Genomic DNA, 25,800 nt, shown 5'->3' on the forward strand with positions numbered 1-25,800 from the left:
GCTCTTGCCCAGTAGCATCAATGCATATGTCAATTGAGGATGGTCGTGCAACACGTAATAATGAGAACACAATCTGAGAAATGTGTGTCAGGCAATTTCACCACTATGTGAACATCACAGAGTGTACTTACACAAAACTAGATGGCACAGCCTACTACACACCTAAGCTATATAGGATAGCCTGTTGCTTCCAGGCTACAAACCCGTACAGCAAATTACTGTACTGAATATGTAGGCAATTATAACACATGGTAAGTATTTGTATATCTGAACATATCCAAACACAGAAAAAGCACAGTAAAAATCAGTATTAAAATCTTATAGAACCATTCTTATTGACTGAAACAGTTATACAGTACATGACTACATTCAATATCGAGTCCTATGTTGTTGTTATTTTTCTTTATTCTTGTTGTTGATAAGAAACACAAGAGTTGCTACAAATAGCCTCCAACACCATATGTTGCAAAGCAGTAGCTTTTGCTTGTTAGTTTTATTATGGCTGTCACCATTTTGAACAACTGGTTTCATTCCTTACTGTGCCTCTGATCATAGCAAAGCCCAGGCGATCCATTACTGACTTAAGCAACATTTCTCAATTCTGAAGGGGGGAAAAAGACAGTGACCAAAATCTTCTCTCAGCTTTTATCCCAGTGGCCCTAATGAAGTTCTATAAGCATAATCAGGCTGTTGCAAACACTGTAAATCGTTTCTTTGTTTCTATTAATGACACACATTCCTTGAGGAAAGAATCAACATGCCTCAAAGTTGTCTTTTTGTTGCTTTTTTTTTTTTAAATATTTTCTCTCAGTAATGAGAAGAAACACTCCCATTCTTAATCAAGAGCATTTTGTTTCATGACTCTGTCTTACTGTGATGCTTAATTATGTGTTTTAATTAGAAAACCTCTTCATATGTGACACTAAGAGGGAAAGTGTTTCCTTGGATGACAGAGTCATACAATAGTAGAGTGCTTACTATGTGCCAAGTAATCTACAAATACCCCCTGTTGAAATTAAGAGGATAAAAAGAAACATTGAGGTCACTGGTAATGTTTCACAGATGCACAGTCTGAGAAGTCACATAGGTGGTTCACTAGAGCCAGGCTAGAAACCACATCTTTATTCCCAATCCAGCATATGACCTTACAATTAAGGACCTGTGTTATTTCAAAAATTATTTTCCTGGCCGGGCACGGTGGCTCACGCCTGTAATCCCAGCACATTGGGAGGAGGAGGCAGGCAGATCACGAGGTCAGGAGATCGAGACCATCCTGGCTAACACGGTGAAAACCCGTCTCTACTAAAACTACAAAAATTTAGCCGGGCATCGTGGTGGGCACCTGTAGTCCCAGCTACTTGGGAGGCTGAGGCAGGAGAATCGCGTGAACCCAGGAGGTGGAGCTTATAGTGACCCGAGATGGCACCACTGCACTCCATCTAGTCTGGGCGAGAGAGTGAGACTCTGTCTCAAAAAACAAAAACAAAAACAAACAAACAAAAAAATATTTTCCTAATAATGAATGCAATATTTAAGGGTGGATGTATCATTTAGTATATTGAAACAGCAGTGATTTACATCAGGTCAGGTAAGTCACTATGTTTTACTGAATTGAATACACATTTTTGAGACTATCATATGTTTACTTAATGCCTACTTTTTAGTGCTATCTTTTAATTTTATTTTCCTAACATTAAAACAAACAAACAAACAAACAAAAAACTATCTCATGCTCCAACCCCAATCAAGTTTCTTAGCTCATCCAGATACTTAATCCAAAGGGGAAAAATAAGTTGATATGAAATAAGTTAACTTTCTCATGTTAACTCAGAATATAACAAAAATTTTGTAAGTTGTGGAATGATCAGTCAGCAGCTTCCTATGGGTCTTGGGGAGGTCACTGCAGCATCAAGGGGTCTAGCGCTCTGGCTCCTATGATACATGATAACAGGATTTCAGAAAGTAGTTTTTTTTTCCCCCCTCTGTCTTAATTATGTAGTTTAGCAAGATAGGTTGGAATCACATTATATGGAGTTAAGAACTTAAAGCAATAAAAAAAAAAAAAAAAAGAAGAATGTCTTTTCCTTTTTCTTGGGAACATTTGTGTTTAGAAACAGAAGCATATCAACTCAATTTTCATTGAAAAGGTAAGGCCTACATTCATGTAGATCACAGAAAATCATATATTTTACTAAGTGAAAAAGGCCACATAGGACAGCCAGAAAAAAATGTGTATTTATTGGTAACGTACTTGTTTTTTAAGATAACCAAGCTGTATATATCTTAGCTATATTACATAAACAACAAACAAGCAAAACTACTAACAAAAATAAAAACTACCCAACAGAAAATGTCTTTTAGATGAGAATTTTAACTTAAAATGTGAGGGCAGCAGGAGTATCTGTCAAGTGCTCTGAACACAGATGTCATTAGACCTTGAGGACGTGAACGCTCTTCTGCAGGATGCCCCCTCATCTCTCACTCTTCACTAATCCACCTTCTACTCCAGAGCCACAGTAACATTCCTCAAAGGAAAATCTGAACATGCTTCCGCCTTCTTAAAAACCTGTGAGTGGCTCTCCATTGTCTAGTGTTTCTCAGACATTCTTAGCTATAGCTCACCTGAGAAATATGACTCACAGTAAATTAGCAATGTGGCAAAGATCCTGGGAAAGCGGGGGTGGGGGGTGGGGGTGGGGAGGGTAAGGGGAGGATATCAGCATCTCCATGGTGGTCAGAAGCATACATAATGTGGAAAATTTGACAGCAATTCTGATAACCTTCTCTTTTACCACTACCCCCATCCCTCCATAAGAATAAGTAACCTGGCTTACAAAGCACTTTATAGCCCAGCTACTATTTTCTTTTCCCACATTCTTTCTCACTATGCCAGAGTTACCATGTATTACTGTTCAGGATGTGCGCTGCACAACTGTACTATACTGTATGTAGTCCTACCTTCTGAGCCCAGGCCCACTCTCCAAATTACTCACTCCATAGATATTCGGAACTCCTTAAAATCCCAAGAAAGTTTCCTGCCTTTATACATGCAGAGAATTGTTCCACATTCACCAGGTGAAGTAAAGTGAATCCCTTCCTTTGACCATTCAACAAATATTTGTTGAGTGGCAGGCAAGGTTATTCCTTGCTAAATTTCATACCCTAGGGACCTAGCACAATGTCAGGCACACAATGCTTACTAGATGAATATTAAATGAATAAATGCATGCTAAACGACTGGATGAACAACACTAATACTTACTAATGCCCCATTCTGAGCAACACTACCTTTATAAAATACATCTGCATTGCTTATTTATGAAAGGATAGGAGAAAGGGAAAGGTAAAATGGTTTGTGCCCTTATTTAGAAAGAGAAGTCTGAAAAAAAAATCTGTGTGTGAATAATTCAGACACCAAGTTTTGCTTCAAGAATTTCTTTGAAAGAAAGATAGTTTTGGGTCAAAAATTGAAGCTATAACAGGAATTGCATAAGAAAGTGGGAGATTGTATTGAGAATCAAGAGAGAAACAGAAGAAGAAATGGGGAAAAGGGAAGCAAAAAGAGAAGAAACAAATACCATGACAGAATCCATAGTGAATTAAGTACATTATTCTCTTCATGATCTTCATTCACAAATTCTTATTATACCTGGAATGCATTTTTTAAAAAACATGGTTTACAGGAGTAATAAATTGCTTCATAAAATTTTCACCCCTTCCTTTTCTCTCTTTTAATGCCTAAGTGCCATGGTTCCCTCAGTACAATTCTGGGTCTCATTAAACGATTCCCCACTTAATGGACCACAGAGGCTCATGTTTCTGCACAATCTGTTAACTGCTATTCACTGAAGTCATCCTTTTAAGAGGCAATGGTATCTGACACCAACTGCCTAGAAGAGACAACCCACCTAAATTTAGATCTGTTCAGTCCCCTGGGATATCATACACTTCCCAACACCTTCTTGTCAACCCCATTCACTGTGTGTTTTTACAAGCCATCATAACTCGAGAGAAAATATTGTTTTTAGAATGCAGTCATCTGCTCTCCAGAGGAAGAATGTTAAATTAATTTATAGGACAACAGACTCTGTCATTGTCTACTATTATTCTGAAATGGCATATGCTCAAAATTGGGCGATTGGGAATTCAGCTATTTGCCTGAGGTACCTTAACACATGGAGGAGTGAGACAGCAGGTGTTCCATGGATAGTTTGCCATGTTGAAAGCTTGATTCTAGCATTTTCAAGATAACTGATAAGGTCACCGGTTAGCAGGGCAAACTGAGGCACTACTAATAACAAATGACATTTGAAGACGTCCTTGCCAAAGGTGGGGAATTCATTTCAACCTCTCTAGTTATGTGCAATTATAAATAGTTAATCACAACCCAAATAAACAAGCTTCTGGAATTACCATTTTACTGTTTACAAGCATTTTTCTTATTTATCATCTTATTTACTATCTCATTTTAACTTCCCAATAGTCCTTTAGCCTATTATACCCTTTCCTTAGATAAAACTTCAGAGAGATAAATAACAGTAAATAAAGCAGAAACTACTATTTGTTTTTCCTTTATCAGACTGCTAACTTGCTGTATGACCAGAATAAATTTATTTAATCTGTGTCTCAGTTTCTCATCCACAAAATAATGACTATAGTAATTCCTTCTCCCCATAGTTGTTCACACACAGATATTAATATGTGTAAGCATGTAGAAACAGTGCCTGGAACATAATGTAGACAATAATAACCTGCTATTGTTATTTTTAAATAATAATGTTGTGCTGCTGCTGCTGCCACTGATAATGATAAGGTTGTTACAGGTTTTATTTAACTTAATCCTTGGAGCAACTCTAAGTGGTTTGCATTATGTCCATATTTAAAAATGAGAAAACAGTGGCTCGGCAAGGTTGAGTGAATTGCCCAAGGTCACCTAGCTTAGAAGCAACAAAGTTTAGCTTTGAAAGTCTCTTATGATTCAGATAATACTCATTACTACTCAACTATACATCCTAAAGTGACTTTGCCAAGGGTTAGAGCCACCTGAGTTTTTATCAAAGGTCTTTCCATGGGCAACACCCCTTTTCTTTACGGATACATATTGCCATTTTATCAAGTCCTTGCTGACGGTCATATTGCCCAACTGGGAATGAACTCCAAAACCACAATAAAGAAGGTGTTTTACATGCTTGGAACAATTTACATGCTTGAAACACTTTACTTGAATCTGAACCTCATTGTTTCGGCCATACAAAAATGCTGAAAGCTAGGTGCAGCCTGAATGCTTAGCCCTTGAGCCCACATTCAAAAATGAAATCTTATTAAAATCCTGACAGTACTTCCTCCTATTTAATTTTGTTATCACCATTACCCAGTGGCTCAGTAGGCAAGTATTACTGTTACCATTATTCGGATAGAGAAATAGGGCCTCAGAGAGGTTAAGTGGGTAGCTCAAGGACACACAGTGCACTAGTCTTCTGATGCCCAGTTGTGAGGCATTGTCTCCAGTGATAAATCACACATTAGGGTGAATGTCATCCTCAAACCTTTATTTGAAGGGTGAACTACTATAGTGCCCTAGATGTTGAGAACCAATCTCCCAACATGGACAGGGACTTGGGTCAGAAATATTCTGGCTATTAGAACTGAACAGAAAAAAGTTCCCGGCTTGCTATAATTGTCTCCCTCTGGTGGGGGAGGGAATTCAGCTTTATAAAGCAGGCTCATTGTAGAGACAAATGACTTTCACTAGCCTCTTTCTGGAAGCAAACATGGGAAAAGCAGCAAGTAAGTGACATATGATGATGGACTGGTGAAAAGTTCCATTTGCATCTTCTTGGAAATATGTGTAGGAGCACTTAACGCCAACTGCCTGTCAGTCCTCATCTCCTTGTTATGTAAGGTCTCCATTTTCCCAGCCCTGCATCAAATGAAATTAAGAAGGCTTAGTCTCCATCTAATTACCAGTGTATAGCACCATTTCAGACAGAGAAGACAGTCATAATAAATATTTTATAGAACAGTCAGCATAGTGAAAGCAATGAGATAGAAAATGTTAGTGTTAGAGGAAGGATTGGTAGCTGGTCTATACCAGAGTGAAATTAGAATTTACCCACTCCAAAGATGTAATAACCTATTTAGGAAGGGAAGCAGGATTCCATAGGGCAAAGAAAAACCATTCCCTCTACTAAGCAGACAGGGTCACATTTGCCTGATTCAATCTGAATTCCATTATCACTTCTAAACACTAATACCAAAATCCAACAAACAGGCTAGAATAAGTAAGCACTGGGAGAGCCAAAGTTTAACACTGCATGATGGTGATACACAACAGTGGTTTCCAAACTGATGTTGTCTTGAGTCTTAAAAGGCAACAAAAGAGTTAGTAACCTAGATACTCTGAAAAACTATTACTTTGCTACTGGTTTTAATGTGCCTTTAGTATATTGATATTACAATGGAAAATTAAGTATTACTAAATATATTCAGTTTTTTCTATTGGTAAAATATTTAAAAATATGAGCCTCCTTCCTTTTAAAACCCTACTTAAATGAAAAGGAAAGAATAATGTTACAAAGTCAAAGGATAAGGGAAGTTGAGAGGATAAAATGATAGAGAAGAAAGAGCAATACATTTTTAGAAGCTGGAAAACAAATGAGTTGTAACTAAGAGAACAGAGGTGGAACTCAAAGCCTGAAACGGCAGCTGTCAAAAAGAAGCAAGCAAAGCAATGCCTGGAAACTATAGAAAACGTAGGCTTTAGAATCATCATACCTCCATCAGGTGAGGAGAAAAATGCAGTTTAATAAAGTAGAATGGGTTGAAAATTAGTATAAGGATTGGTTAGCACCCAGAATTACTATGTCCCCACCCCAGATTTCCCATGCCAGTGACTGTGTCATCACAGCAGGAGACTGAAGGTTTATCTCTGCAGAAACTGAATCAGAGAAATGTCTGACTGGCAGATGATTCAGCCAGAGGATGGAGAGAAGGAAAAATATATGATAAAGCAAATACAGCAAAAATTTCATTGCAGTATCCATTTGGTAGTTACAAAAGTATTACCGTCTCTATGTGTATGAAAATTTTCACAGTAAAATATTAGAGGAAAAATACATCTAGAATCCAATCTTTTCTCACCATCTTCACGGCTGTCTCCTTAGTCCAAAATTCTTTGATCTCACCCAAATTATTGTAACAATTTTCAAATTTGTCTTTGGGCGTTCACTTTTGCCCTTCAGTGTATTCTCAATGGAGCAACTAGAGGGATCTTGTTAAAAGAGAAGTCACCTCATGCCATAACTCTTCAAAACCCTGCATGGCTCCCTATTTCCCTGGGAGTAAACTACAGAGTTCTCCCAATAACCTAAATTTCCTAGGGGATCTGGACTCCTGTTACTTCTCTGACTTCATCTCCTACCACTGCACCCCTAAAATGCTCTGCGACAGCCACACTGGTGTCCCTATTTCCCAAACACTCAGGTCCACTCTAGATATTCTTCACTTGGTGTTCTTTCTGTCTGGAATCTTTCCTCCCAGATAACCTCAGAGTAAACACCTCACCTCCTTCATACCCTTGCTAATAACTCATCTTCTCAATGAGGGTTATCCTAACCACCCTGTAAAAATTGCTATCCCTCCTCCTGTTACTCCCAATCTGCCTTACCCTGTTCTGCTTCTCCTTCCCCATTGCAGCATGACACTGATCACTCTCTACCATGCTATTTATTTACCAGGGTTTTCTGGTATACAGTCTAATCCCTCCCAGTTAGGGTTGTCATATTTAGCACATAAAAATATAGGACACCCACTCAAATTGAATTCCAGAGAAAAAATTAAATTTTCTTAGTATATCCTTTACAATATTTAGAAAATATTCGTACTGAAAAGTATTCATTGCCTGAAGTTCAAATGGAATACAGCACTCTGTATTTTATATGGCTAGCCTACACACTACACACATAAATATGATGTCCTTAGAGAGTCATGGATCTTCTGTTTTGTTCCCTGATATATCCTTATTTCCTAGAACCCTTTTGGTTTCATAATAGATGTTGAATAAATATATGTTGGATGAATGAATTACTGATTTTCTCAGGATGAGCTCTGGAAATTGAGGGAGTAATCTACAGAAGACTCTGATCCAGTAAATAAGGGATCCAACAGAACAAGGTAGAGAAGTTTCAGGGTGACACTGTGAGATCAGGCTGGAGAAATGTAGGGGACCGGAAATGAAATGGAGAAATTCACTGGCATGTTTGCCTGTGACATTATTGTGAGGGTCCTACCCTTCCCTAAGGGGATCTGGTAAGGGCCTTTTCATCACACTTAGGATAACACAATGAAGAATTATTGACTTCAAGAAAAATTGAAATTATTTCAAAAAGGAAGAGCAATCATAGTACACTGTAATATTAACATGATCATTATAAAGTAAATGCTGAATAACGATTTGACCAACGTTATGGCATGGCTAATGATGTTGAGCAAATAGAAAGAAAGGAAGTGTAATATGTGTGGTGAGTAGGGGAAGGGGAGAGAAAAGATGGCTAGATCGTCATCTCCCTACTCCTGCTACACTGAGTTCATGAATATGCCATAGAAAATATCTAAAATTTAAAACTAAGATAAAGCAGCGTAAGTGAATAATGTTGAAGCTTGGAGATAAATACAAGAAGAAACAGCCATAACAGCTGTCTCTGGGGAGAACTAAGGAGAAAAAAAGAGTGGAAAGGGGTAAGAAAGGAGGAGCAGGTTTGCTGTTTTGAGGGCATAAGTCTTATAGCACCATTTTATTAACAATGTATATGTATTTCTTCATAAAAATAAAATCGGGTTTAAAATGCTCAGCTCAGCTACTTAAAAAAAAGCAAGAAGACAGAAATATTTCCAAAATGTCTACATTAAGAAAATGTTTTTCTTCACTGAAAAAAAATTGTTTTATTAGTATGAAGACCTTATTCTTGTTGTGCAGACTAGCTGGCATGCTGTCATATAATTCACTACATAAAGATGCAATTTTACCTGAAATCATTACAAAAGTAAGGATGAATAATGATCTATTCCCCCTCCCCCACCATACTTCAGGAGTAGCAGATAATGGAAGAGTCCTCAGACCTTAGGCACAATCTAGCCACCCAATTTCAAATCCATTTCCTAACATTTTAATTGCACTTTATGGTTACAAAATCCTCTCTTACACCATTTCACTTTATCCTTTAATGTTACTTTTTAAACTATTTTCATATTACACATTATTTGAACTCCTCCCATCACAAAACACAACCATCATAATATCCTCAGACAAGGCCATGACTGAATTAGGACTCAGAGCTTTGCTATCTGTATTGCTTTTCCTTTGTTTTATCTTCCCCTTTCTATAACATACTTCTGACTTCTGAATAACTATAAGCCTTCGTATTTCTCTCTCAGAAAATTTCTCCCCAAGATCATCATTCCCTGTTCTTCCTATTTCTCTTCACACTTTCCATAGCTTCATCATTTTGTTCCCTATAAATCTAATAGGCTCCAAACATTTTATCTGGGGCACAAAGTGTTCTTCTTTCTCTAACTCTGTGTTTCTCAATCATTTTTTGCCCAGACTATACTAGTTGACTTCTTTCAAAGCTTTAATGATCATAAAGTTTTCCTACTATCTGAACAGTTAATGAACATAGAAGAAAATTATAAACCAATTTCATTTACCTATATGTAAAACTGACTTTTGTAATTGTGTTCTTTTTAAAATTTTTATTTTATTTATTTATTTATTTATTTATTTTTGAGATGGAGTCTCACTCTTGTCATCCAGGCTGGAGTGCAGTGGCATGATCTTAGTTCACTGCAACCTCTGCTTTCCGGGTTCAAGAGGTTCTCCTGGCTCAGCCTCCCAAGTAGCTGGGATTACAGGTGCGTGTCACCACACCCGACTAATTTTTGTATTTTTAGTAGAGATGGGGTTTCACCATGTTGGTCAGGCTGGTGTCGAACTCCTGACCTCAGGTGATCCACCCACCTCAACCTCCCAAAGTGCTGAGATTATAGGCTGAGCCACTGCGCCCAGCCATGGCCTCTTTGTAATCCCTGTTTTTGTCTTCCATACATATGATCTTCGTTATGTCTTTTAAATTCTTTGACCTATTCTGAATTACAAAGTCTTTCTTTACTGAATATTCTGATTCCATCACTCATTTTCCAATATGAGTAGGTGACGCTTGGAGCTCACTTCCAAATTGTTCAGTCTTCTTAAAGATGAAGTCCAGAAGAATTAAACAATTCATCACTGACTATGTCTATCCACCCTAGCTTCAGAGCTGGTCACATGCTGACTTATAAATGAGCCTATTGTTCCATGGGGCCACCCAGAGGTCTCTGTAGGGAGGATGACACAAATGCTGTTTATAAAAGCCACACATAACGAATGCCCTAGGAGCTTTTCACCACAAACTGCCTGCTGAAATTCAGCCACTTTTTAGACATAAACTCCCAAAGCTCCCATGTTGACTCTTTGCTCTTAAATTTACTTTTGCCTCTAGAAATTCTAGTAACTTTATTCCTTTCAAAATTTACACTAAAAATTGTCACCAGTTCATCTTCTATTTTTGTATTTCCACAATTGTATATTTCTATTCTCTCATTTCTATAATTTTTTCTCATGATTTCCTAAAGTCTGTCATATATGTGTGTACAGGTCTTCTATATGCACACATGTAGTAGAGAAAAATGTATATAAATTTATCCCATCTGATATAAAATATATACATCCATCCCATTCCCATGTCTTTTTTCCTTCAACTATTGTTAGAAGGATGTTGTTTAACTAATTAGGGCCCAGCTGGCATACTGGAACTACTTTCTATTCGTTTAGTCCACCTCTCTCAAATGATGTGTGTTTTCTTATGACAAACTATGGCACAAATCTTCAGCTATGTGGATCCCTCAGCCACTTCCTTTTCTTTCCCCAGTAACCCACTGTGTGCAATGATATGCTCCTGCTTGCACAAATATCTTTAATATTTCAGAATTTTCCCTGCATACCCATATCACTTTGTGTCAGTGAGAAACTGTAAGTTTTCTGAGAAACACCTTCCTGGGCCTTTTGTATTTTAAGCTAAAAAATGATGTTGAAGGAACACCAATATTCACTCCTCATTGATAAGTCTAACCTATATTTCCTAATACCTTGTTTTCAATTCAGCTCAGCCTCCAGTGATGTGCTTGTTTATATAAGGGCCTAGTATACAAAACCATTCCTAAGTTGCCACCACTTTGGCTTCATGAAGTCATCCCCTTATCCATAGTATATGTGTAGGGAGGCAAAGCTGGCAACAGTGTAACTCACTCTGATTCTGTTCATTCCTTCATTTGTCTTAAAAGCCCTCTTTCCTTGGCTCCAATATCTTTTAAGTTCACCCATATCTCTTTTCTGCCACTTTGTGATTCATTCTCCCTAGTATCTAGCCAGCTTATTTTAGTGAGATCAGAAAAAGAAAATTAATTAACGTTCAAGTCACATTAGCAGCCTCCAGATTTTAAGATCCTTCCTCTTTCTTTTCCTGTATATTATGATTAATACATATACTGTAATGGAAATGGATATTTCACCTTTGGCCCATTAGCTTCTAAAAGTAGTTGCAAAAAGCATGTCTGTCAGGTCTTGAAGACCTCAGCACTGAGACCTGCAAAGTGAGACAGATGTGCTATCCATCTATACCACAGACCTGGTGGTAATCTCTGATGTGTGATGTCAGCACCTAAAAGGCTTGCCTCTCCCTTTTTTATTTTTGCCTATTTCTCCATTTAGAGATTCTTCCATCCCCTCTATACCTTTTCTAGATTTTTAACTCAGTGTCACAAGAAATTCCATTATCCAGTCTCTCAGCATCTTCACCATAAATTCATTCTCAAATCTCACACTTACCATTTTTTTTTCTTCTCTGTCTATCCATTACCCTAACAGGTCTTCAGGAAGGGGATTTAATCTTGCCTAATCTATTCTTTTTCATTTTGAGTTTATTTGGTCTCTGATAGCAGCCATTTCTGCTAGAATTTCTTCACCTTTGTGATTTTATCTATGCTCTCAGTGTTTTTATTTATCCTCTGATGTCCATTTATATAGCTGTTTTATTTCTCCATTATCTTTGATACTCTGAAGCAAAAAATAGGTCTTCTCTGCATGTACTACATTTCAAATTTCTCATTATAATGTAATTTTAATAATCTATATTAACTATATATTTAATAATATATCTTTGTTAAGCTTATTCTAATAAAGGATGCTAAGAAAGCATACCGAAAACCGGGTGTGGTGGCTCACACCTGTAATCCTAGCACTTTGGGAGGCCAAGATGGGCGGATCACTTGAGGTCAGGACTTCGAGACCAGCCTGGCCAACATGGTGAAACCCTGTATCTACTAAAGATATCCTGGTGACAGAGCGAGACTCTATCAAAAAACAAAACAAACAAACAAAAACACACACAAAAAAAAAAAACAAAAAAAAATTGAGGATATTTTCAGCCTAGTCTTTGAGGGCAATAGGTTTTGTGAAAATGTCTCATTGGAGGAAATGATATGAGCATTAAAGAAAAGTAGGACTTTGTTGGAGAAAAAGGATAAAAATGCATTCCATCTGAGGGAAATCAGGTGCAGAGGGACAGAAATGTAAAGCAGCATGGCTCTGTACATAGCACTGAGTAGTTCACTATTAACACAACTGTGAGAGGGATAGGAGAGGCCAGTCTGAATGCTATTGCAGTGGTCCAGGCTAAAGAGGGTTGACTGCACCAGGGGTGGTGTAGCTACTAGAATCTTTCTCGTAGTGTTCCAGTTACCTCACTCTCATCCAATTTCCCACCAGATTTTTGCTATCATTTTCCCAGGATGCACCACTGATTCACAGAGAGAGATCATGCCGTTGGCTGTGACATGTGTTAGGTAGGTAGAGTAGGTAGGGGTACACATAACCCATTGAACAGAGGAGAAAAGGGAGACACAGAAGAAAAATGTGCTTACCAAATATGTTGTCTTTCTAATGACTTCCAGAACAGACTCAGAGAACCATGTTTATATATCATGCCATGTTAGAAAAATAAACATGCTTTCTCATAATTAATGTGTTATAATGAACTGTTTACTTGTTTTATAACTCAGTCAGCATTCTGAAGTAAAATATATATTATATATCTATCTCTCTATATATATAGATATATAGATATATATTTCTTTTCTGCTAGTTTCAAAAACTACATTAAAATATATATCATATGAGATACACACACACACAAACACACACACACATACACACACACACACACACACATGAAATCTAGGCATACTGCCACAAGAAATTGAACTTTTTCTACTTCAGCCAGTTAACTGCTGACTAGCATTGATTCCCAAAGGCATCTCCAACAAATTGGTGTCAATCCTAATAACAATGACACGTCATAGGATCTTGTACTTCTTCTCTATTATAGTAGTGATCAAGATAATTATATATATAACTATATTTGAATTCTTTTCCCACTACACTGATCTACTTTGGGAAATGATGGATAAATCATCATTATTTCCCTAGTAACTGTAACAATTCCTGGCACATAGAGGGATTTAAAATATCTATTAAATGATAATTAATACTTACTGAGTTATTACTAATTGGTAGACACTGCGATATGGACTTTAAATGCAATATCTCATTTAATTTTTACACTTATTTTGTGAAGGCAACGCAATAATTATCTCCAGTTTATGGCTGAAGAAAATGGAACTTTAGATTTTAATATTAATAGAGATAGTAAATTATTTAATCACAAAATTTAGTAAGTGGCAGAACTGAGATTTAAACGTATACTACTTATCATTATATGATGTTGTCTCTCTCAAATACATAAATGAGGGAATAAGTAATTAAATAGCTTGAATTTGCTGGCAATTCCTGAGGCATCACACAAGCTCTGTCCCCAATTAGTACAAACCCTAGACTAATTAAAAATATAAAAATCACTTTTGATCTGTAATTACCATAGTGTGCTTTTCAGTGGTTCTCAATCCATGAGACATTTGACAATTTCTGGAGACCTTTCTGGTTCTCACAAGAAGGGGCAGGGAGACGGGTGCTTATACTGGCATCTAACGGGTAAAGGCCAGTGATGCAACGAAATCTCCTACAATACACAGGACAGCCCCAGCCCCCAAACAAGGAATCATCTCATTCAAAATGTCAAGAGCCTGAGTTTGAAAACATACTATTCTATATCATGTGATTGTTCATATGAAGAAGTCAAATCATACTGAAACTTTTCCTGTCAAAGGAATAAAAACATGTTTTTCTCATATTCTACCTCTCAGTGATAATTTTTTGTTTTTCATGTCTCTTGGGCTTTCCCTTTGGTGCCACTTTTTTTTTTTTTTTTAGACGGAGTCTCGCTCTGTTGCCCAGGCTGGAGTGCAGTGGCCGGATCTCAGCTCACTGCAAGCTCCGCCTCCTGGGTTTACGCCATTCTCCTGCCTCAGCCTCCCGAGTAGCTGGGACTACAGGAGCCCGCCACCTCGCCCTGCTAGTTTTTTGTATTTTTTTAGTAGACACGGGGGTTTCACCGTGTTAGCCAGGATGGTCTCGATCTCCTGACCTCATGATCCGCCCGTCTTGGCCTCCCAAAGTGCTGGGTGGTGCCACTTTTACTACCATGAGCTTAATTAGCATGCAAGACTCACACTATAACATTCTACTATAACATAATAACAGCGAAATGGAGCAGATTTAGTGCTACATTCCTTTTTCTTGCAGAGCAGAAGTGTCTTGCTTAAATAAAAACGTAAGGAAATGCACACCATTTCATGTTGCAGAGGCACTCCGGCAGCTTTCAAAAAGATGAGCTACATGACAAGAAGCCAACAAACCATTCCACTTAAGCCAGAAGCTATTCAAAATTACATACTCTAAAAAGAAAGGTGAACCAATACACTTACACAAACATATATCAACCATATTTAAGATTCCTTTCAAAAGAACTAACAAAATACCAAGCTGTTTTCCAACCCTGAATACCGGACATTAAAACCCGCAGAGCAAAATAGTAGTTATTGAATCTAAGCACTAGGTGGCAGCAGCACATTAAGTGCGTGGGTTTGTCCCGGAATAAAAATGCAGTGCTGCATTGTTTAAATTCTATCGGAACTAAAGAAGCAAACATGATTTTCCCCCAACGCTTCTCACCAATGTCTCCAATGCATTTTACAGGGCTAAAAACTATTTAGCTGCTCTTTTTTCTTTTTCTTTTTTTTCCGGAATAAATCTACTTGTCACTCCAGCACATGTGTTTCTCTGTGTGAAAGTAACAAATATTTAATATGCATATGTGTATGTATACATATATATACACAACAATTATGTATACATAACTATGTATATGTGCATGAACTGCATATATTGCATTTAATTGTATAAGTTTTGCACATGAAATTGATAATAAATACTGGATAATAGGAACAATATTACTTTCTATTGAGCACTTTATCTCATTTAATGCTTCTAACAACCTTACGAAGAAAAATATTTGCTTTCTACCTTTGCAGTTTAATTGCCAAGGATCAGAGAGATTGAGTAGCCTGTCCAGGGTCACACAGCATAAATAGCTACAGAGCGAGCCTGGATTCACGTCATACATTTCAGAAAACTCTAAGTCTGGGAGCTTTTTGAGAGAAAGGAATCTTGTTTCATTAGTGTCTATTCTCTCGCACCAAATATAGACAAATGCTCAAAAATCTATTATATCAGTTTTAAGAACAATTGTGTATTTTCATGGCGGTGAGGAAAAAGAATTCATGTGGGGAAATGAAAGTGATTATTGGAATACATATTAAAATGTGGATTATCATGCCTCACTCCAGACAAATGAAATCAGAATTTCTTACGGAGGGTAGTTTTCTAAAAGTTATCCATGTGATTCTAATATGCATCGTTTGAATCTATATTGCTATAGTAGTGATATATATCTCATAGTAGCAACTATGAGAATGAGATTTTAAGTAGTAGTAGAAGCCTTTCTCACTTTTCTGAAAAAGTTCTCAAAAATAAAACTGAAAATATCTAATACCTAATAGTGTGATGTTTAGCACTGAAGGAGATACAAGTTTGTAGCTCACCAACATTGACAATGTCCTGCCCATTTGCATCTACTTTTGTGGTCAATTTTGTGACTTCATTGTCAGAGGCAGGTATCTGTTTTTGTCTATTTCCACACAAGGCCAACATTCATAGAAGTAAATGACAGATAAAATTACAATCATTTCTGTACTACATTGCCGATTATCTTCTAGAAATTCAGCAAATTGTTCAAGACACATCTTGAGATATGACTTATTATTAATACTCTCCTTTATTACTGTTACTGAACACCAATCCTTGCATAGTGGACAGTGATAAGTTCTTTCTGCATGAATAAGTGGATAAACGCTTATCTATCCATAAATAAGTAAATGAATGGACATAGGATGACTTGTTAGGTAATGAGATATGCAGTTGATCTTATTGGTTAGTCTTCAAAAACCCACTTCAAGACATTCTCAGTAATTTCTACCAGTATTTCTATCTGGCCAATTGTTTTTAAAAATAATACAAATTAATGGTGACAGCTTGGATGAAGTTCATTTTCACAATTTTTTAAATCCAACTCATGTAAATGTAAATCTCTTTTCACAAATAAAAGCCTGGTAAGCTTTGTGATTGTTCTAACAGAACTATGAGACATAATTAAGAACATTTTAAGCCATTCTGAGGTGGATACCACAGAAGCAGAATCTGTTTTTGGACAGATAGAACAATAAAAGGGTAGTTCTTTGCTTGGTTTGCTTTGGATTTTAACCAAAACTCCCCATAGAAAACTAAGTCCTTTAGAAGGATTTATCCAAGAAGTATGCCTTGCATTTATTATATCCTTTCATGTTCAGAAATTCAGAAACAATTTCAGATAACTACATATTACTCACAGTCCATATCATCATGTAGGTAATTCCTGAATATGCTAATATGCTGACATCTTCCAGAATTATAATGCCAGTTCTCCCAAAAAAAGCACAGCTATCTATGCTTACAGTTTTTGCCCTATACTTCCTTATAGACTTACAATCCTGAAGAGAGAGACAAGGAAGAGGACACTAGAAAAAAAACTTTTCAATGAAAGTGGCATATATCTAGGACTTTGAATGGCAAGCAGCTTAGAGCAAAAAACCAAGTGCTGAAGATATAGTTTAAAAAAAAAAAAAGGTGAAAACATGCTTAGCAAAGAGTCCCCCACAAAACTTGTAGTCTGCATAAATTGTCAAGGCACAGCTGTGGAGGTGACCGGGGCATTTCCTGATTCCCAAGACATCAGCAAAGTCCTTTAATCAACACATACATTATTCTGTTCTGTATGTAATATTGTTCTTGAATATTAAGCAGCCAGCGATTCAGTGCCATCTGGCACTTCCTGGTTAAGCACAGCTCTGATACAGTAAGAATGTGTCAAGAGTCCAGAAAAGCACTTTCCAAGGAGGATAATGCAACAGTGAATTAGACGGGCTAGGCAGGAGTGGGAGAAAAGAGACACTCTTCCTTCACCCAGGATGAATGGAAAAAGAGGAGGTGGTAGGGCATCAAATGCTTTGTGCCACTGACCCTCTTCTTCCATGCAGACTATAAAGATGCACTTTCTGAGTGCTATGGGGGGATTTTTGTTTCTGTTTTTTACCCCTCAGCAATGATGTAAAGTGTGGCAGAGTACATCGGGCTTAGATGACAAAACATCCACGACTCACACAGACCAAACAAGTTGTTCTTGGCCTTCAGAATCTCTAGATTTGGAATATGTCGAGTGTGATGGAGGAACACTGGAATTTTTGCTATTCTTTTTCCTCTTTTTGTCCTCTAAGACTGAAGACGTCCTTGCAATTTAACCACAGGATTTTGCCTGTGTCAGGTTTACTGGAACCTTCTGTAGCCATGCCAGAAGATGCAAAATGGTCTTCAAATGAATCTAAACCATGACCTCAGATCTTATAGTTGAAAGCAACAATGAGTTGGGGAAAACAGGTAGAAAGAGAGACAGGAGAAATGTCTCAGAAATGAAAGTGAATGCCTCTACATAGGAATAGAAGACAGAAGATACACAGAGGATTTAGGCTACTTATTAGAGCATATTTATAGGACTGGGTTTGATTCTGAGGCTCATATTGGAGGAAGGATATAGTCAACTTGGAGCATATACAATAAATGTGCATAGGATGGTGAAAAACCTATGAAACCTTGCTTGTGGGGAAAGGCTGAGTAAGCAGCTACCATTTACATTGTGAGCAATGACTATTATATACCAGGCTCTTAATGTATAATCACTTGGAAGGCAGTTATTTCTATATCCATTCTATAGATAAGGAAATTTAGAGTTACAGAGGATTCATGCCTTGCCAAACAAAACCATCTGTAGCAGACCTGGGGAGGTTGGTATATGGTAAGGAATATGAACTATCTGACCTAGAAAGTACCTTGAAATTTAGTTAACTTTACTAGTAACTTACTATTATCAATCCAAAGCTTTCCTTCTTATCATTGAAGACAAGGAACCCTTAAATGATATCATTACTTTCCCAAGATAGTTTATAACAGAAAATACAAACACAGATCAGTTGAGTCTTGACTTCATGAGTACTCAAACACTGCTTCCCAATTTACAGATTCAACACTATTCCTATCAAACTACCAATCATTTTTCAGACATAGAAAAAGCTAAAATTCATATGAAACCAAAATGAGTCCAAATAGCCAAAGCAATCCTAAGCAAAAAGAACAAGGCCAGAGGCACTGTATTACCCAACTTCAAACTATACTATAAGGCTACAGTAACCAAAACAGCATGGTCCAAGTATAGAAACAGAAATACAGACCAATGGAACAGAAGAGAGAATGCAGAAATAAAGCCACACACCCACAATCAACTGATCTTTGACAAACTTGACAAAAATAAGCAATGGGGAAAAGACGCTAATTCAATAAATGATGCTGGAACGGCTGGCTAAGCATATGCAGAAGCATATGCAAAACTGGACTCCTTCCTTACACATGTACAAAAAATAATCCAAGGTGGATTAAAGACTTAAATATGTCTCAAACTGTAAAAATCCTACAAGAAAACCTAGGAAATATCCTTCTTGATATGGGGATTGGAGTAAAAACTCACAAAGGGCAAATAAAGAATTTCCACTCCTCCCACAGGCGTGCTAACTCAAAAAAAGTAAGTAAGTGGGATCCTTATAGGGCCAGAGAGAGGCTCTATGCAGGTGTACAAACTGTTTCAAAAGTCACTGGAAAACTCAGCCTGCGGGAGTAACAGGAACAAAAAGCACATGGCAAGTCATAAGGAGCCTTTGCAAAGAAATTATGGCTAAGTCCTCAAGAGCACTGCAATAAAAACAAAAATTGATAAGTGGGACCAAATTAAACTAAAGAGTTTCTACAAAGGAAGAGAAACTATCAAGGAAGTAAACAGACATGTTACAGAATGGGAGAAAACATTCACAAGCTGTATCTCTGATAAAAGTGTGATATCCGGAATCTATAAAGAGCTTAAAGAATTCAACAGGCAAAAACCAAATAGCCCCATTAAAAAGTGGACAAAAGACACGAACAGAACCTCTCAAAAGAAGACAAACAAGTGGCTAACAAACATGAAAAAATGCTCATCACTAGTCAAAAGAGAAATGCAAATCAAAACCACAATGAGATGCCATCTTGTACCAGTCAGAATGGCTTTGTTATGTCAAAAAGAAAAGGATGTTGGCAAGGTTGCAGAGAAAGGGGGACATTTACACAATGTTATTGGGGTATGTAAATTAGTCCAGCTCTGTGAAGACCAGTTTGGAGATTTCTCAATGCACAAAGAGTGGAACCACTATTTGACCCAGCAATCTCATGACTGGGTATGTACCTAAAGGAAAATAATCATTCTACCAAAGGAACACATGCATGTGTATGTTCATTGCAGTAGTATTCACAAGAGCAAAGACATGGAATCAACCTAGGTGGCTATTAGTTGTAGATTGGATAAAGAAAATATGGTACATATATACCATGGTATATACACACTATACAGCCAAAAAAAAAAAAAAAAAAAAGAACAAAATCACATTATTATGGTTATTATTATTTGCAGCTACATGGATGCAGCTGGAGGCCATTACCCTAAATGAACTAACATGGGAACAGAAAACAACGTACTGTATGTTCTCACTTATTAGGGAGAGCTAAACATTGGGTACATGTGGACATAAAGATGAGAACAATAGACACTGGGGACTACTACAGGGGAGAAGGATGTGGGAGCAAGAGCTGAAAAACTCCCTGTTGGATACTATGCTTACTACCTGGATGATGGGTTCAAGTCATACCCCAACCTCAGCACTGGGCAATATAGCTTTGTAACAAACCTGCACATACAGTCTCTGATTCTAAAATAAAAGTTGAAAAAGAAAGACAAAACACAGTGCTTTCCATTTGACTCACAGCTAAGGAACCCCTTAACTTTTTCTTTTAAACTTCCGGTTTTGAAAGAAAAAGAATGATAATGATGCTACTGCTGCTTCTACTGCTGATGATAACTCTCCATCATTAAGAGGCTAGGCTACTATGTGCTAGTTATGAGCTGGGTGTTCTCTCCAACTCTCACAACAAATCTGTCTAATTAATATTATTAATCCCTTTTATGTAGATGAGGGAATTCATTCCCACAATCATTGCATAACTTATTCAAAGTGACAAAACAGTCAGGACCAGGGTTCCACCTTACAATTCCTTCCAAAATCTGCATTATTTTTCACATACCATGCTGAAAGACTTTATCAGCAGATGTTATTCATTAATAAATAACTTGGTCCCCATTTTAATTAAGAAAAAAATATATGAAATGCAGAATATCAACTGATTAGTAGAAAGAAGCAATTTTTATATTAATTTGGCCTAAAGTATGTTATTTGGTGAGTCAATGCAACCTAGCTATTGGTAAAGGTTCAAGTTCCATTGTCCTTTCTGAAACACTGAAATTAACCTATGAATCCCAATTTTTATAAGCACAAGACCCAGGGATCTAGACGGTCCTAGAGGGGAACTGCTTTGTTACATTACAGTATTATAAAAAAAAATTCCTGCTAATATTATATTTTTTGGACCATATAATATATTACACTGGGGTCAATAATAGACCTCAGGGAGTTTACCCACATATCTTTAGCTCAAAACACAGACTAACAATTACGATTTTCTTTCAATCAAGGTTCCCAATGAAAATCTATATGTTGTTAAAGGGCTTACTAATCTCTTCCTACAGAAAGAAAGGCACCATAACCATGCAAGAGGTCATGAGCACTGAACTTTTTTCTCTCAGAGAGAAAAAATTACAAAACAGAAATGATAGATGGTGCTTGCTAGAAATTTTAATTAAACCTGTGAGTGAAAACATCTAAATCAGGCTGAGTGGCAGCTGCACTCATACATGACCTGCTTCAGCAGCAGAGGCGGGAACATGTCAGGATATAGATATTCTGTGAGAAAAGCCATAATACCCTTGAGTTTCATTTAATCTAACTCTCTACGTGGCCTAGGTCTGAAGGGCCTTCTAGGAGATCGCCCCGCACCTCCCGCCCCCACCTCAGTGAATAGCTCGGAATACAAAGAAATCTCCTCTTGGTTGCTAAGTGACAGTACAGTGTGGACCACAGGATGTCTGTAGTGTGTGTGGGCTGTCCCTTGTTTACCAAAGGACAGCAGACTCTGCCATTCTGCAACTTCCAGTTTTGCTGCAGTAATTAAGCAAGACTCTATATGCAATTTCGCTAAGAGCTATGATTAAGAATACTAGCTACCCATAAAAATATCATAATGCATGCTCCCTTTCTATATTGCCTACTTTACCAGAAAGACACTTAGGTGATCCATCTTTTTTCATCCATAGCTTTACATGTCAGGCTTTGACATGCCCTTGGGAACAGGATGAAGAACTTGGACTTAACATAGGACGAACATGGTTCAGTCTTGACTCTATCACTTATAAGTTGTCTGTCTCTACTCTGATCTGCTTTTTTCTCAGGTTCTCACCTCTTAATCTATCTAGTTTTGGGGGATGTTATGAGGTCAAATGCCCTAATTCAGAATGCTCTGCTTTGTAAATGGTCAAGATGCTGTGATTATCTTTTTAAAATTTCTGAACCACATTTACTTTGTCATACTTTTTGAAATTTACAGACATAGAAGGCTGATTGAATTTAATCCTGAATCCAAGTTAGAATTAAGCTATTTCCAAGTCAATACATTCATCAGAAAAACATGCAATTCCTAGGCCGGGCGCAGTGGCTCACGCCTGTAATCCCAGCACTTTGGGAGGCCGAGACGGGCTGATCACAAGGTCAGGAGTTCAAGACCATCCTGACTAACATGGTGAAACCCCGTCTCTACTAAAAATACAAAAAAATTAGCCGGGCGAGGTGGCGGGCTTCTGTAGTCCCAGCTACTCGGGAGGCTGAGGCAGGAGAATGGCGTGAACCCGGGAGGTGGAGCTTGCGGTGAGCCGAGATCGCGCCACTGCACTCCAGCCTGGGTGACAGAGCCAGACTCCACCTCAAAAAAAAAAAAAAAAAAAAAAAAAGAAAAACATGCAATTCCTTATAAAAGCCATCTTTTTCTCCATCTTTTTGCCTGAGACACAGAACCACCTTGGACCATATGTGTCTGAGACCTACCACCGGTGATGGCAGAGTATTGAGCTTGAGTAACTGAGTCTGTGGGGACTTCGAGTCATCTAACCACCTGGAATTTTATGATGAAGAAACAATCTTTTATCTTCTTTAAGTAACTGCTGCTTGATTGTTTTCTGTTACTGTTGTTTAAGTAACTACTGCTTGATTGTTTCTGTAAGATTGTTTCTGTAAGACAATCTTACAATCTTTTTTTGAGACAGAGTCTTGCTGTGTTGCCCAGACAGAGAGACAGTGGTAGGTCTCAGTCACATATGATCCAAGGTGGTTCCGCTCTGTTGCCCAGGCTGGAGTGCAGTGGCACAATTTTGGCTCACTGCAGTTTCTGCCTCCCGGGTTCAAGCAATTCTCCTGCCTCAGACTTCTGAATAGCTGGGACTACAAGCGTGCGCCACCACGTCCAGTTAATTTTTGTATTTTTAGTAGAGACAGGGTTTCTCCATGTTGGCCAGGATGGTCTCAATCTCCTGACCTCGTGATCTGCCCGCCTCAGCCTCCTAAAGTGCTGGGATTACAGGCGTGAGCCATGTCCGGCCCTCACAGCCAATCTTAACCCTAGCTAGTGAAATTACTTTTCTACTTTTCAGAGTTCCCTGACTTCCCAAAATCCTGTATTATGTCTAAACAGTACCTGTTTGTTTTAGCTCAATTCATTTGACAAATAATTATTAAGCAACTCATATATACCACGCAATGTACTAGAAAGTACACTGCACTGGGAAGAGAGTAACAATCAACCCCAAGTCAACCCTTAAGGTCAAAAGCAGTAAAGAATGGAAGAAAACACAGCAAAGATTATGGCATCATGAATGTCATGAAAGAAAATTACAGGGTAGTTGGGATCATTATCCCCAACAGGGAGACCTAATCTAACAGTGGCCTAATTTTGGGAGGAAGGTTGGTTAGTTGTAGGACAGGACATTGGGAGTAACCACTAAAAAGAATTGAAATGAGATGTTAGACAATGGATAGAGAAGGGAGGTACATCCCAGAAAGAGTTACTGTAATTCTTTTTTTTGTTGTTTTTTGAGACGGAGTTTCGCTCTTTGTTGCCCAGGCTGGAGTGCAGTGGCACGATATTGGCTTACAGCAACCTCTGCCTCCCGGGTTCAAGCAATTTTCCTGTCTCAGCCTCCCGAGTAGCTGGGATTACAGGCCCATGCCACCACACCTGGCTAATTTATATATTTTTAGTAGAGACAGGGTTTCACCATGTTGGCCAGACTGGTCTGGATCTCCTGACCTCAAGTGATGTGCTCACCTCAGTCTCCCAAAGTGCTGGGATTACAGGAATGAGCCACCGTGCCCAGCTGAGGTATTGTATTTCAAAAGGCCCTTGAACAAGATACAACACACTGTGTTGAAAAAAGAGAAGACCAATATGGCTACAGAACAAACAAGAACTCAGACATAGGTGTAGAGGTGGGCACCATCCCCACATTTTCACTCTATTCTCTATTGTCTCCCCATCATCTCCAAAACTAGGGAGATGGGCACAAAATGAGGGCAATTACTAGGGATCATGAAGAAAAAAATTCCAAGAACCATTTTTCAGAATTTTTTTGTGGGTGGAGAGATAGAATTTAAACCCACACAACAGAATCAAAGTATTCCCTGATTCTATGTTTTTTCCTTTATTTTATCCCCCCCAAAAAAACACTGAAGTGAAAAAAAAAAACCTTAATGGGGTCATTGTTTTGCCCTAGTTTATATAAGAATGAACAGACCAAAATAAAATATGCAAGTCATCCCTCTCAACAGAACACTTCTTGTTCCCCTCTGTTTCCATTCCTTCTCATTTACAAAAATAAATAAATATATTCCTCTTCAACAGAGCTGCCTTCTCAGAATTCTGTTTCCTACATAAAGAAAGAGTAATGCATTTCACAGAACCAATGCACACATACACAGTTTCAACATTCTTCATGGCACTTGGAAAAGCCTATTAACAGGATTAAATAAGCCATAGAGGACACTAGAGGGCATGTGACCCTTTTAAATCTGCTATGATTTCTACCCACAGACTAACAATTAAGTATTACATTTGTAAGTGTGCATTTCCTAAAAAGTCTGCTACACTGCTCCTCAAATAAGCCAGCCTTTGCACTTGCTCTTCCTGTTACCTCTGAACTGCTTTTCCTGCTCTTCGCAAGCCTGGCTCCTTCTCATCATTTACATCTCACTTCAAATATCACTTCCTTGGAGAGGCCATCTCTTCAAGCTTTACCCAAAGTAACCCCTCCTGAGCCCTATTATTCTACATTGAATCAAATGTTTCCTTTCAACTCAAGGTTTAATCTTATTAGAACTCAAAATTACCTGTATATTTGCTCACTGAGAAAGAATCTGTCTCCACCAGAAAATATACTTAATGGCAGGGACCTTGTCTCATTCATCACTCTATTCCCAGGAGCTAGACAATAATTGATGGAATAGCAGCTGAATGAATAATCAGCCCTCTAAAAATGAGTAGCATTATAATTCGCATCATAGATGAGTCACAGAGACTTGATCAAGGTTATGTAGCAAGTGGACGACAGAATCATTTCACCTCAGAAACTCTTTTAAGCTAGAAAGATTTCAACTAAATTTTTTTCTAGGGGAGGAGTTATTTGTTTTAAGAAATCACTATTTTCAAAATTCTAGTTTCTTCTTCACTTTTTCCCTCTATTCCATTAATAGCCAATCAAGTCTACCCTCAAAATACCACTAATATTGCCTGTCATTTTCCCATTCTACCATTTTTGTGAATGTGCATAGCATATGAACAACTGAAATAGCCTCCTAATTGGCAGAATTGCCTTTGGTTTCTTTCTGCTCCACCTATAATTGTACATACAAATCTCTGTCAGATTAATTGGGTTAAATTTCAATTTACCATGCTATTGCTCAGTATCTCCAATTGTTGTGTAATGCCTTCAGGTTAAAATACCAAAATTTTGACTTTATCAAGGCCCTCCAACAATTGCCCCCAACCTACCTTTCTCACATTATTCCCTGCTGGAATTCTCTACATAA

At 37.8% G+C, this 25,800-nt stretch overlaps 1 protein-coding gene across 4 annotated transcripts in view; it reads right to left on the bottom strand.

The window, feature by feature from the left end:
- Positions 1-25,800, bottom strand: part of GAS2 (growth arrest specific 2) — a 179,708-nt gene that overhangs the window by 9,679 nt on the left and 144,229 nt on the right. The window contains exon 8 of one of the 4 annotated variants that reach the window (XM_065528371.2): positions 397-5,920. The exons of the other annotated variants lie outside the window; for them this stretch is intronic. Coding sequence (XP_065384443.1) covers positions 5,894-5,920 — 27 coding nt within the window. The 3' untranslated portion in view covers positions 397-5,893. Of the gene's footprint in view, positions 1-396; positions 5,921-25,800 lie in introns of those variants that run through there. 4 annotated transcript variants of the gene reach the window in all.

Source organism: Macaca fascicularis, chromosome 14 (genome assembly GCF_037993035.2).
Source record: "Macaca fascicularis isolate 582-1 chromosome 14, T2T-MFA8v1.1".
NCBI classification, from domain to species: domain Eukaryota; kingdom Metazoa; phylum Chordata; class Mammalia; order Primates; family Cercopithecidae; genus Macaca; species Macaca fascicularis.